Here is a 13,743-nt window from a genome sequence, read left to right as displayed (position 1 = left end):
CAAAATGTGACGCTAATGGCTCATGGTAGACCATCAACAGCCTTCAATTCTTGTGTAATACCATTTTGTGTAATCCCATTTTCTGGTACTTTTTAAATCAGCTGTCTAACATTATATACACATGGGGTAAATGGGCATTTCACTGGGCCTTGTAATGTTAATCTTTTTCATCAAATGTTTTGTGGTTATTTTATCAGTGTTACTCTTGTAATAACTGCAATGTTCATCCCTTAGCCTTCCTTTCTGTAAATGCTTCACAGTAGCTGTGTTCAGGGACTGCTCAGCTAAGTCTGGTAGTAGGGTTTACTCTGCTGGGCTGACTGTAGACTGTAGATAAGCTGTTTGTCTACCGGTCAGACTGTTCTCCGACATTTGTCTTGCTTCACCGCAAGCGTGAGAGAGAGCACAACAGCATCTGCTGCAACTATTTCAAAAACCCATAAACCCTCTGATACGTGAGGTGAAGATAATCAACATAGATTTTAATTATATTCATTAAACATTATGCTTAAGTGATCAACATTTTAATAAAACACAACATTAAAAAAAAATAAAAGTTAATGTCTTGTATGAACATTTAAACCAGAGTACTGATTTTCATGTTACATTACAGAAAAAAATAATTATCTCATAGTTATTACCAACAAGCTTTAATTTATATTTTATGTTATATCTGACCTATGAACCTGCCACTGCACAACAAATGCTTCTTTTTTAATGCTTTTCTACTTCAAATCACCTCTACATCAAACCGTATAAACAGCTGGTAACAGGCAGTACCATCATATGTTAGCTGTCAGTAGTGCATATTAGTGTAACAGAGCCTGTGCAACAGGACAAAAGTTCCATTAGTGCTACCATGTGATAAACTGTATTCATACAGGGACAAAATTTGTTCCCTCCCAAAGTGATATATTTCCACTAAAGGAAGAAATCAAATATTTTAAAAAATATTCAAGAGTGCAGTGTGTCAAGTAAATACATCCCTAATATTTTAATTTGTTAAGAAAGTAGTGGCGGTGGCTCCCAGCAAGAAGGTCGTGGGTTCAAACCCCGGTTGCCCCGGCCTTTCTGTGTGGAGTTTGCATGTTCTCCCCGTGTCTGCGTGGGTTCATGCAGGCTAGGTTGATTGGTGTCTCTAGATTGCCCTTGGGTGTGAATGTAAGTGTGAGTGGTTGTCTGTTTCGCCCTTTCGCCCAATGTCAGCTGGGATAGGCTCCAGCCCCCCACGACCCTGTACACAGGATAAGCGGTTGACGATGGATGGATGGAAGAAAGTAGTGTGCTCGTTCTTCTGCTCTTATTTCTGCTGGACATGCATGACTTCTCCCAGTTGCCCGATGAGCTTTGCCAGTGTGTCCATGTCATGGTTTCCCCTCTCCAGCAGCTCATAGCGGAGACTGGAGATGTCCTGTTTGATCTCTTTCAGTTCACCCTCCTTTACTTCGTCATTGTCTTTATCTCTTTGTGCTTTTAAGATGTATCTTTTGATGAGGTGATTCATTGTCTTCTGTAATAAAGAAGAATATTTGAGTCTTAAAACAGATAACAGATATATATATATATGTATGTGTGTGTGTGTGTGTGTGTATACAGACATACTGTATATAAAGTCTCCTTTTGAGTTCTTAATGTGGAATATGAGTTATTAATTTTTGGGAAAGACAATTTGCTCCATTCAACAGTTATTAACAGGTTAATCAGCATTAGGAAATCAAAACTGCTTTACTTGATGATGTGTTGGACAAAGGGATGCTTCTGCACTCAGATTTTCCTGTTGCCTCAGCTAAGGAAGATAACCAAGGAAGATAAGAAACACTGTTATGGGACACATTTAAACCTGCAACATATAAATGCGACACAAGAGGGCCCTCTAGACCTGTGTCAAAGAATGTAGGACAACTTCACTCGAAGTACTCTAAATGTCTCTAGCCATTACTTTTCATTCAACAAAATAAATGTGGTCACTTCCTTGTTAGAAATATAATTTGTGTCAGCAGCTGAGGCCTGACCTTGTTAAGCTCCATCTCATCTTTTGAATTTTCTTTACTTTTGCCTTGAGGTACATCCCAGAAATATTCCCTTATCCCCAGCCAAAGGGAAACAACAGACATGGGGCTGGGTACGAGGTTGAAGGGTACAGGCAGTGTGCCACCATGCTCAAAGTACGAGAACCAGAGCTTAGTTCTGGCAAACTTCCACTCAACATCAGCATCGTCCTGCACCAACAGAGAAGAAACAGTAAGAAGGGGTAAGAGCCAATGGAAACATTTGATGACCCACAGGTGAATATTTAGTTAATTAATTTGCATTTCTAATGTTAAATTTGCAGTATTATACCAAATTTACAGCAAGTATCATAAACTGAACTGAAATTTGACAATATAAATCATCTATGAAAATTTTGTCAAATTGAATTATTACCATAACAAGTATGATCTAGCACAAATCTTACAAGTTACAAAAATTAATACTAATTTAGAAATGTGGATGGTTAAGACGTACCTCAATTTCTTGGAAGGAGCTGTTGAACATGGCAATGAGCATATTCAGCAAGACAATCACCATGATGATGTTGTACACCCCGTACAGAACATAGCCAATATTCTCAATGAACTTATGGTCAATGTTAATGACCACTGATTTCACCTCTGACAAGCCAAAAATGGCCCAAAATAAGGTTTTAAAACTCTCTTCGAGCCTGGAGGATTGGAGAGATGGGAATTAAATTAGTGTAGTGTAACCAATGTATTAGTCTTACATCATATTAATTTAACACAGATTGTGTCCAAAGGCACAACTGGAAAATATTAAGCCATTTTTCAAGCTTTTTCAGGCAAACTGCGTTATTGCAACAGTCCATAATAGTCGACACTCACGTTGTAAAGGCATCGTTGTGCTTGGCTCCGAGGTAGTATGAGTACAGAGTGAACATTCCCACCATGAAAGCCACAAAAACTGTTATGAAAATCACCATGAACTTAAAGATGTCTTTTACTGTTCTTCCCAGTGAGATCTGCAAAGGCCCAAAGCTCTCATTGGCAGGCAGGATGTATGCAATGCGAGAGAAACTCAGCACAACTGCAATTGCATAGAGGCCTTCAGAAATAAGCTGCGGATCTGAGGACACCCAGTTGATTCGAGCTGAAAACAAACAAATGCTGAATGTGTCCGTTTTGATTCAGTCAACTATCATTCCATTTTGATCACTAACTGTGTATAGCACTCATACAAGGAACTACATTTAGTCTGGGTATTTTGATAATGAATTAGCCATAAAATCAAGTATCCCTTTATTTTCTTGGATTTCCCGTTCTGGGAGAAAATGTTATCTTTAAATAGACACCTATAAGATACCCAAGAATACTTAAAAAAAAAATCTATATCTATAACACTGATGAAACCTAAAATTTAAGTCTGACCCAGGATATCCTCTCTAATAACTATTACGGTTAATTTTAGATTTATAAAAAATATTTACTGAATAAATAATTATAATACTTGAATTCCTTTGTCCACACTTACCCAACTGGAAATACTGTATCTCAGAGGGCAAAGTCACGTTGGACAGGTCAGTATAGTGCTTGTCAACATAACATTGTGCAGAATATGCATGCCAGAAAGCCATTAATCTGGCAACGAAAGAGGTCATAAAAATGGACAAAATACTAAAGTCAAGAAGGTTCCAGGGTTCTGAAATGTATTCCCGGATGTCTTGCGACCAAATATCTTTACATTCTTCCCAGATCTTCCCTGTGGGAAAAAAAATCACACATGTTTGACAGTCACACTGTTTTTTCTCCTAAATTAAATAGTGGCTGAGGTGATTAGCACATGTATGAACATGATAAATACGGCTCGAAATAATAGTAAAATCACCCATGATTTCCTGATGTACTGGTGAACCATGCACAATATGGTTCCAAAGTCTTGTCTGTAGAGTTGTCTAGTGTCACCTTGCCTTTTGTGTCTATATATTGTGTGTGTGTATATATATATTTGTACAGACATATATACATACAAACATACATACATACATACATATATGTGGGCAATTTCCTGGCATTAAACTATGAGTAACTTCAGTCAGAAAGATGGGGAGGAATAAATTAACATAATGAAAAGATATGTTAACATAAGACAAAAATATTTGACAGCTATTTGTGAATGTATACACTCATTACCTATGACCCAGGATATGATTAGAATCTCCATCCAGGTGAAGCGGGTGGTCTTCATACGAAACAGTTGTGAGGGGTGATCATGGGTGGTCATGTTAGGCAGCAGCGATGTTCCATCAAATCGGTCTGCCGCGTTTAGGACCAGTAGGCAAAGGAATATCATAAAGGAAGCTGCATGGGCCACAAACTTCAGGAAAGGTCCACACATAAGTTTCCCTAACTGACACAAGTCAGGGAATGGCAAACAGAACAAAGTTTAGCATTGTTTTGAACTGCACCATGCTTCCCAAATGAATCTCACATGTTATGGTTACAGACTATCATCTTTGCACACAGTAAGAGATTAGTCAAAATTGAAGACCTAATCCTGACCCCAACCAAATTGCAAAAACCTGGCAAGAGCTTGTCCAGATTAACAAAAATTTGGGCTGGATTCATGGGGAAAAGGGTGTGATTAAAGGTTCCGCTATCGGGGGGTTAAGAGTTCCCTTTTCTATTCTTACAGGTGAAACTACCGAGCGAGGCCAACCAAAGGAGGGCAAAGTGAGAGTTCAAACGGCATGATGAGACATAACCCATTAGTGATGGTATTTTTTGTACTTACAAAGTTGGTATCAGTATTTTGAAGTATATCACATAACTGGCATATCCAGTATCACAAGACCAAAATACTAAACAGTCTTCTCTAAAGCAGTGTAGCGAAGGGCAATAGCAGTCACCCTACCCAGATTTAAACACAGGTCTACAGGGTACCAAACATGCAGCTTTGACCACAACGCCAAAGAGCCAGGCTCATTGGTGTGGCAGTCCAAGTGCACTCTCAACTGTAGTGACGGTGCTGTGTCACAAGCAGTAAGCAGCAACATGTTGAAATGCAGACTAAACAAAAGTACTTGAAGCAGTCACCCAAACCAGAAGAAGAAACACTATTGAAATATTATACAAAGATAACACAAGTAAACACAAAAGGCAGTTTTGACAGGCCAGACCATCTGCTATCCCAGCGGACAGGCCAGACCATCGGAGGGCCAACACATATAAAAACAACCACTCACACCTGAGGGCAATATAGAGGATTCAATTTTCCTAGCCTGCATGTTTTTGGGTGTTGGCAGGAAGCTGGAGCACCTGGAGAGAACCCACGCAGACATGGGGAAAATATGCTCCACACAGAAACGCCTGGGACAACTTAGGTTGGAACTCAAGACCTTTTTGCTGTAACCACTAACTAGCAGTCATATAAAGTTATTGTGACTAATGTGTTAGCAACATTGGTCTATTTAAATGTTCAGCAGGCATGGAGCAACATTGGAGTCATTTCAAATGTACAACGTTCACTCTTCTTTTAGCTCTGCTAAATGTGTTTAAAATGTTTCCTAAAAGACAATCAAGACAATGAATGCATAACCTAACAAATTAAAACAATGTATGACTGTTTTGTAACTAACCTTACTTGATGGTGCTATCCAGCACATAAAGGCCAGGACAGGCATCCCAACAGCTACACCAAGGACAAGAAGGATTTTAACGGCTGTGGTTTGCTGACGTACTCCAGACAAGTTCTCATACCAGATGGACAGAAGTTGCTGTTGGCAGTTTGGATGTGCCACAAACTGCTCACGGTAAAAAAAACAACAACACATGGTTGAATATGAAAACAAGTGCATCAGTTCTAATCCTATAACTTATAGTGCTTTTCCTACATGCTTACCTTTTTAACTTCATACTTCATTGCAAGTTTTAACCTGAGAAGGTTTTGTCTGCCAAAGGTTTCAGAAATTTGACATGATTCAGCGTCCCCATTTAAGATAGCCTTCACTTCCTCTGTGTTTCGACACAAATCTAGGAGTCCCACCACAAAGTCTTTACACTGCATGGACAGTTTCTTGTAATCATTCTGTAACAGACAATGGCAACATTTATAGTGCTTTATTCTTATACTTTTTTGAGCCACTTATTGCCTAAAAACAAACATGAGCATGATGTGCAGATATTGTGTCTGAAATTTTGGTAAAGTATCAGGTAAATTTAACGTAAATACTGTACCTTGAACTCCTTCTCAATGTTGGCCAGAACTGCAAGCTCATTGCCCAGCTCCAGTGCTGCCATCACAGGGTCTTCATTGGATAGTGACAGATATGCTGGACTGGCCAGACCTTTATATGCATTGATGCGGGACAGTGAATGGCTAAATAAGTCATTCCTCTGCTGTTGGGTGCAGATCTTGCACTGGCAGAAGTAGTCATGAGGCCGCTCTATATAGGCCCCCTTCATAAGAAGGATATGCACGATTTCATATTCATGGCACTGGGAAGCCAGGATGATGGGTGTGATGTCACGAGAGAAACGTGTGCCATCCTCATCATAAGCAAAGAAGTCATCATGTGTCTCCACCTGGCTAGGACTGTTAGTCAGCCTCTTACCATCTGCAAAGGCCTCGTGACTCAGTATGGCCTCCACTATATGGATGTAGCCTTTACTGATGGCTAACAGCAAAGCATCTCCTATTCTAGCGAGGTCTTTCTTCCTAAGAAGTAGCTTAGTGACCTCTAAATGTTCATTGGCAACTGACAGCTGCAATGCATTCTGGCCCATGTAGTTCACACAGTTGACATTGAGGTCTGGCAGCTCCTCCAGCATCCGCTTCACTTGAGGAATGTTGCCATATTCTGCAGCATATAAGAAAAGTTCCTCTGTCATGGAAAGGCAGGAAGAGGACTGAGCATGACACAGGTAACCAGCTCTCTGTAAAGCTTGTCGCCGGGATTTGGCCATGACCTGCTGCTGCATGATGGCTCTCCCTTCATTGCTCCACCTAAACAAAGATAAACATATTTTAAATAATATAATATGATTATCATATGACTGAAGACCTTATCTGTGTAAATGTATTAATGTATGCCAAAATACTCAAATTTCAATCTCAAATCCATATCACACAAATGTCAGGTTAAGTAAGATTTACTTATAATTTGTTACTAAGCAAACACATTACTTTATTTACTCTACTGGTTTAGGTAAATGAACATCAGCTCCAACTGGGGTGGTGATGGCGCAATGGATAAGACACATGCCTTTGGTGTGAGAGACCTCGGATCAACTCCCCACTGTGATCCATCCACCACTGTGTCCCTGAGCAAGACACTTAACCCCTCGTTGCTCCAGAGTTGTGCGACCTCTGACATATGTCGCAATTGTAAGTCGCTTTGGATAAAAGCGTCATGGAAAATATAATGTAACTATACTTTTAAAAAAGCCTGGGCGTATGAGACAGCAGTGACCTAAGAAGAGAATGGACACCAGTGCTGAATAGACAGCTGGTCTCAGATGAATTATAACTCTCACTCCATGTGTGACACCACCCATGAACTCATCATCTGCTCTTCTTCATTTCATGGCTTGGCACTGTCTCAGGTTCTGCCTGATAGCTGTCATTGTTCCATTTCTGGAATAATATACAACAATGTCATCAAGTGTTTGATGGTTATTCCAGTGGTAAACTTGACCCTAACCCTAACCCCAAAGTACACCATTCATTTGACTAAGACCATACTACCTTATGACGGTGACTATTTTTAATAGTAATGATATTTTGTGTCATTGTCAAACAAGTAAATCTACTTTCTGTTCAGTAATTTCATTTGAATAATGTGGTTATCTCAGGAGGTAATTGCTCACAGATGATCATAGATGATGACAGCGTTCCTTCATTCAATCAAAATTAGCGTTAATAAGATTTTAAATAAATGAACAATATATTTACAGAATTTGTTGTAATACAGACTGTCAAATTATGAATCTTTAGCATCTGGTCTATGTCAGCTGGGACAAGATAAAACGAAAAAGGTGTCATGCAGTTCAGCCAGGGAAGATGCAAAAATCCCAAATAAAATGGAAAGGGTATGATCATGAATCTGACATGAAAAAACTAAACCTGTTATAGTTTTTGCCTTTAAAATGGCATAGACAGCCGCTCCATGTGGATTTACCTGCCTGGTTTTCTGAGAATGTCTTGTTGCTTTTGCTCTGCTGCTCTTCTTCATCATGCCAGGCAACTGTTTTTAGGGGAGATGTAAAAGCAAAAATAAAACGTCGCTATGGCATGATGAAAACTGACCGTTTTATCATTACTTTAATGATGCACTGTATGATAGATAGCCTACTATTCTTCTGCAATTAACGCCATTAGCTGAACTGTGTACATGTGATAATGACAATAATATGTAGTAATGTAATTTTATAACAAGGAGTCATGAAAAACTGGATACCGCAGGTTAAGACCAAATAGTTAATACTGTTGCTCATTTCAATATCATGGGCCTTAGAAACCTTACCAAACACACACATTTCTCAATTGTTAGGGTATTAAGAAATAAGACACGGAATTTCATTATGTTCAATGTGTATCTTAAATGTTTCACTATAAAAAAAGTCTAACAGCAAGGTCCACTCACCTCACAGAAGATCGATGTCACATAAAACGTCACTTTTACTTCATTAAGTCGTTACGACCCAAAACTACAACCAAAGGTGACCAGCTGCTACGCATGTCCTCGACTCACGTCAGCCTCTTGACCACCTGTCAGTCTGACTCTCCCTGCGTCCCACCTTGGGTCTTCATGCTGACGGTTTTGCCTTTGCACGCCCAGTGGGCGGTTTTCTAGCAGCAAAATGTGTGTTTTATAACATAGGATGTGCGCATTTGGTGAAAACCTATAACTGTTCATAGCCTATTTCAGTTTAATTTCCTTGATTTTCCCTAACTGTGACCGGTAAGTCCAAAAAGCAAGATATAAAAGCACTTTGTCACACTAATAGAGGATTTAAACACAGCAGAACTGCACAGACTTAACTTGTGTCATAAACTGAGTCAGAAGGCTAGGGGATTATTTTCTTGAGAACTATTTGTAATTGTCAGTGTGCAGGCTGCAGGCAACACCACTAATACTCTAAATGGTGGTTGACACACTGAAAATTGATTATTTGATGCAGTGGGAGAGCATAAACAGATTTTCCTAAATCCTCTTAACTCATGTTGCCATCAAATGTAATAACAACACACCTTTAAATTTATTAGATGCGTCATCCCCGATATAGTAAGCTGGAAAAAACAAGTAGGCTAGCCTATGAGAAGGTTACATACAAACTGTTTAAAATGTAGGTATAGGTTGGCTAGAATTCTCTAAATATAAAGCCTATTTTTCACAAATTTCATCACGCACTAGGATGGGTCTACATGGTTAGCTAGATGTCATTGCAGGAAATGTGTTTTACTGGGCTTTCTGATTTCTTCTTCTCGCCCAACCCTGCAAAGCCGGTAGGCGTTTACATCATCATTTATCACATAGGCCTATCATTTATAGGATTTTTTTGTTGTTGTTTTACATTAAATAGCATTTATTTTAGTAGGCTACGAAAAGCACTATACAAAATTTACTGTGTTAGGCCTACATCTGCACCTGAAGGTATGTAGCCTATGTCCATTGTTAAATATTTTGAATAGGCTACAATCTGTCAGGTCTCCCAAAACAAAAAAAACTCCAAAATGCTTAATTTTATGTTAATGCCCTGAAATCCATGAAAACATAATTTGATCATCATTTTAAAATCACTTTGTGAAAGGCTACAATTGATTTTCTTAAAAAAAAAAGAAAAAGAAAAAATAGAAAAAAAGAAGGTGGCCAGTATTTTGTTAAAGTGGCCAGTATTTTGCCTTCAGAACTGCCATAATTCTTCGTGGCATACTTTCAACAAGGTGATGGAAACATTTCTCAGAGACTTCGGTCCATACTGACATGAGAACATACGCAGTTGCTGCAGATTTGAGATCTGGTGACTGTGAAGCTCATTGTCATGTTGAAGAAATCATTTAGCGATGATTTGAGCTTTGTGACATGGTGCTGCTGGAAGTAGCCATCAGAAGATGGGTACACTTTGGTCTTAAAGGGATGGACATGGTCAGCAACAATTCAAAGTCACTCAAAACCCCTTTCTTCCCCATTCTGATGCTCGGTTTGAACTTCAGCAAGTTGTCTTGACCACAAGCTTAAATGCACGGAGTTGCTGCCATGTGATTGGCTGATTACCTATTTGTGTTGAAAAGCAATTGAACAAAGTGCACCTAATAAAGTGGCCGGTGAGTGTATAATACGACACTTTCAGGTGTACCTGAAGGCTACATGCATGTATTGAGCCCTCTGCTGGACATGGCGGGTATAACCACAACGGTCCCTGTCGTCAAGGAACTGCGTCTTCGGTTGCTATCACGGAAAGACTCACCTAGAAAAGTGACAACTTACCCGGGTTATTTCTTACTTTCTGCAACGACCAAATATGTTGTCATTCTTAAGGAGAAGTTGCTGCGATGTTGATTCGAACATTTCGCCGAAAATGGTTGAATGAGTTAGAACCGAGTACGGCTCACGTTAAGTTAGCTAAAAAAACACCCAACAAGCTAAGTTAGCAGCTGTGCTGGGCGTTGAACCTGCATGTCTGCCCGGTCTCAGCTGGGACCAGCAGCCTGGGAGGATGCAAGTTCTTCAGGACAACTTCTTCTACCACTCGTATCCTATTTGTTTAGTTATTTATCCTGTTATTATTCTAGAAATGTGTGTTAACCTACAAGTCTAAACACCTGCTATAAAGTAAATATAGAGAAGCTGTTCCACTGACACTGTGAATAATGACTAAACCTATAACTTACCATGTATAAGTTATAAGTTAATAACGTTAAACCGTTTTTCCCCCACTAAGTGACAACAACAATGATTGCATTTAGGTGACACATAGACTGTCTACACAGTCATACAAATGTTCTCCTTAGCTGCTCACTTCCAGAAGTTCGAGGCTGGGAGCTGATGGACGCCTCGAAGATGAGAGACAATTTTTGGTTGAAGAGCAGAAGTTATGCAGAGTCCGAGCTCGCAAGTTCTCTCTGGAAACCAACCGACGCAGGAAGTCAGTTTTGGTGTCTAATAATTATGCACTGCTGTTTTTATTTTATCACTAATAGTCCTGTGTCATCTCAGTTCAACCTGCTGTCTGCATTCTGCAGCCCACACCTGCCAGAGAGTCAGTTCTTTGTAAATTGAAAGCATCTTCTATTTATTCCTGGAAGTACATGCTGCTTTGCTGGTGTACAGTATCTCCCTCCTGGAAAGGCAGCTCATGGTTCTGTCCTGGGCTTAGCAACTGGATGGATTGTGTTGACAGAATTTTGGAGTCTAGACCTGGAAATAGATCTGTTGTTCAAGAGGTTAACTGTGGGTGCCACCCCTCTAAACAACTAAAGCTGTAAAGTGCAGCACAATATGAGGCCCAGAGCCTTTACATATATTAATAGCCTTCTAAATGTGTGTTTTCATAGTTATCAGTCGAGTCAAAAAGTGAGTGTTCCTGTTTTTAAACTAAGATCCTGGAGATTATTGATACAATACGATAGTTGTAGGTGGAGGTCAGATTTATTGTGTAATAACAGAGACAGGGTTTAGGTTTTACAGAGGCAGGTGACCATTAAACCTAATAGATATTGTAAAGCAATTCCAATATTTGCTTGCTTCCTTTCATGCCAGTGTAAACAAGGCAGAGTAATTAATTACGTAGGTAAGTTTGCATATTCAAATTATAAGAACTAATGTCACACCTCTTCATGGTGCATGATTGTGTTTGCCTTATTGGTCTCAAATTTAATTCCATATTATTCAAAATGTTGGAATTCCAAACTTTGCAGCACCAATAAGACACATTTATAAATAAAAACACATACAAATGATTAGATAATAAAGATTCTGTTTATTTTGAATAGAACAATAATATTAACTAAAAGCTTGAGCTAGTTTTTGTAGCTGTAAACACTGTTTAAAAAAAATGTATGCACATTATTTTTGTTGACATTGATTACCATACCATTTTAACCTATTCAAAGAAAAAAAACATTAATGCTGAACTTGATTAATCCAGTTGATGTAGTTATTGGCTTCCTCTGTGAAACCAGTAGTGAGTGGTAGCTCTAATTTATTAATGACTGTTGAAAAAATATCTTGAGCAACTGACTCAGGTTTCTTTATCTAAAACATGGCCAGTCAAAATTTAATCAGTTAAAATGTGCCTCAGGTTCATGCTCTGCTCTTTGTTCATGGCTCAGGGCTTTGGAGGAAAAACGGAAGCAGTGGGACGTGCAGGAGCAACGGCTGAGAGAGAACATCCTACAGCAACGCAGGCAGCGAGTGCAGAATGCAACTGAGCGCTTCCAAAGAGCCCATTTACCTCCTTCTCAGAGACACAGACAATGTTAGTGATGTATCTTTCATATGCCTCTTAGAACTGAGAAATCACACACAACAGTCTTAATACATTTCAGTTTATTGTATGTTTTCTTTTATGGTATTTTAGGTTTAAGAAGAAATGTACGGAATATTGAAGACGCACTCAGTCAAATTCAAGGCACCTTAAATTCATACGCTCAGCAGTCCTGTTTCTTGTCCAGCAACTCTAACATTAGCAGGTGAAAAAGTCAGATTAATAATCGTATCATTCTCACATGTCCTACATGCTGAAAAGAGATTTTTCTGTTTTCTCATAAAAGGAGCTGCACTCCCTCTCCTAAGCCTCCCTCCAGAAACTCCCACCACCAAGCACTCTCTGCTGTTGAGGCCTACACGAAATTGCTTCAGGAGCAGAGCATGACTTGCTTCAAGAGCAGTCAACAAACCAAAGAAACACAAGAGAAACAACAAGATCACAGTCCACAGGTATGTTGTTTATGACATTTGAATTTGCCGGAAACAAAATTTTTGTCGCAATAATAAGCGTGGAACACAGGAACAAAAGGGATAGGACCCAATTGCAGATACTGGAGGCAGAGTAGAGATTCAAAGATTTAATAATAGCTTAATAATAGCTTACGGGGAGGTAAGGCAGGCAGGGGTCAAAACCAGGAAGCAGTCCAGCACAGGCAAACAAACAAAACACAGGGTACAAGAATCCAAAGTCCAACAAAATAGCAGAGGTCCAAGGGAAACACAGATCATCCAAAAACACTGGGAAACTAACGCAAGAAGAAGGCTGGAATATACAGTGGGGGAAATAAGTATTTGACCCCTTGCTGATTTTGCAGGTTTGCCCACTTACAAAGAATGCAACGATCTATAATTTTAATCATATGTACATTCTAACAGTGAAAGACAGAATCCCAAAGAAAATTCCAGAAAATCACATCATATGAATTTATTAAAATTGATAACCATCTGATGAGGAAAAACAAGTATTTGACCCCATGGACAAACAGCATGTTAATATTTTGTAGAAAAGCCATTATTGGCCAGCACAGATGTCAAACGGTTTTTATAGTTGGTGACAAGGTTTGTGCACATTTCGGCAGGGATGTTGGCCCACTCCTCCCTGCAGACAGCCTCCAAATCATTCAGGTTCCGAGGTTGTCGCCTGGCAACTCGAATTTTAAGCTCCCTCCAAAGATTTTCAGTTGGATTCAGGTCTGGAGACTGGCTAGGCCACTCCAGAACCTTGATGTGCTTCTTCAGCCACTCTTTTGTTGCTTTGGCAG

At 39.4% G+C, this 13,743-nt stretch overlaps 2 protein-coding genes across 3 annotated transcripts in view; one reads left to right on the top strand and one right to left on the bottom strand.

The window, feature by feature from the left end:
* Positions 1-647: 647 nt before the first annotated feature.
* On the bottom strand, positions 648-9,076 carry trpc6b (transient receptor potential cation channel, subfamily C, member 6b). Its single transcript, XM_046073954.1, has 12 exons — positions 8,636-9,076; positions 8,171-8,236; positions 6,228-6,996; positions 5,893-6,078; positions 5,630-5,794; positions 4,185-4,401; positions 3,526-3,753; positions 2,880-3,144; positions 2,506-2,701; positions 2,013-2,219; positions 1,730-1,786; positions 648-1,510 (listed from the first exon to the last, which is right to left on the bottom strand). Exons 3-12 carry the CDS (start codon positions 6,969-6,971, stop codon positions 1,301-1,303), a joined length of 2,475 nt encoding a protein of 824 aa, XP_045929910.1. The 5' UTR covers positions 6,972-6,996; positions 8,171-8,236; positions 8,636-9,076; the 3' UTR covers positions 648-1,300.
* Positions 9,077-10,372: 1,296 nt separating this feature from the next.
* The window catches only part of cep126 (centrosomal protein 126), a 10,726-nt gene continuing 7,355 nt past the window's right edge, over positions 10,373-13,743 (top strand). Inside the window, exons 1-5 of one of the 2 annotated variants that reach the window (XM_046074854.1) lie at positions 10,373-10,744; positions 11,022-11,138; positions 12,325-12,470; positions 12,573-12,684; positions 12,766-12,931. In XM_046074854.1, coding sequence (XP_045930810.1) covers positions 10,710-10,744; positions 11,022-11,138; positions 12,325-12,470; positions 12,573-12,684; positions 12,766-12,931 — 576 coding nt within the window. In that variant the 5' untranslated portion in view covers positions 10,373-10,709. Of the gene's footprint in view, positions 10,745-11,018; positions 11,139-12,324; positions 12,471-12,572; positions 12,685-12,765; positions 12,932-13,743 lie in introns of both variants that reach the window. The other variant, XM_046074853.1, reaches the window with a different exon arrangement.

The sequence above is a fragment of the Micropterus dolomieu genome, linkage group LG17 (genome assembly GCF_021292245.1).
Source record: "Micropterus dolomieu isolate WLL.071019.BEF.003 ecotype Adirondacks linkage group LG17, ASM2129224v1, whole genome shotgun sequence".
NCBI lineage: Eukaryota > Metazoa > Chordata > Actinopteri > Centrarchiformes > Centrarchidae > Micropterus > Micropterus dolomieu.
Note: the sequence above shows the minus strand (reverse complement) of the source record. Positions and strands in the feature narration are given on the sequence as shown.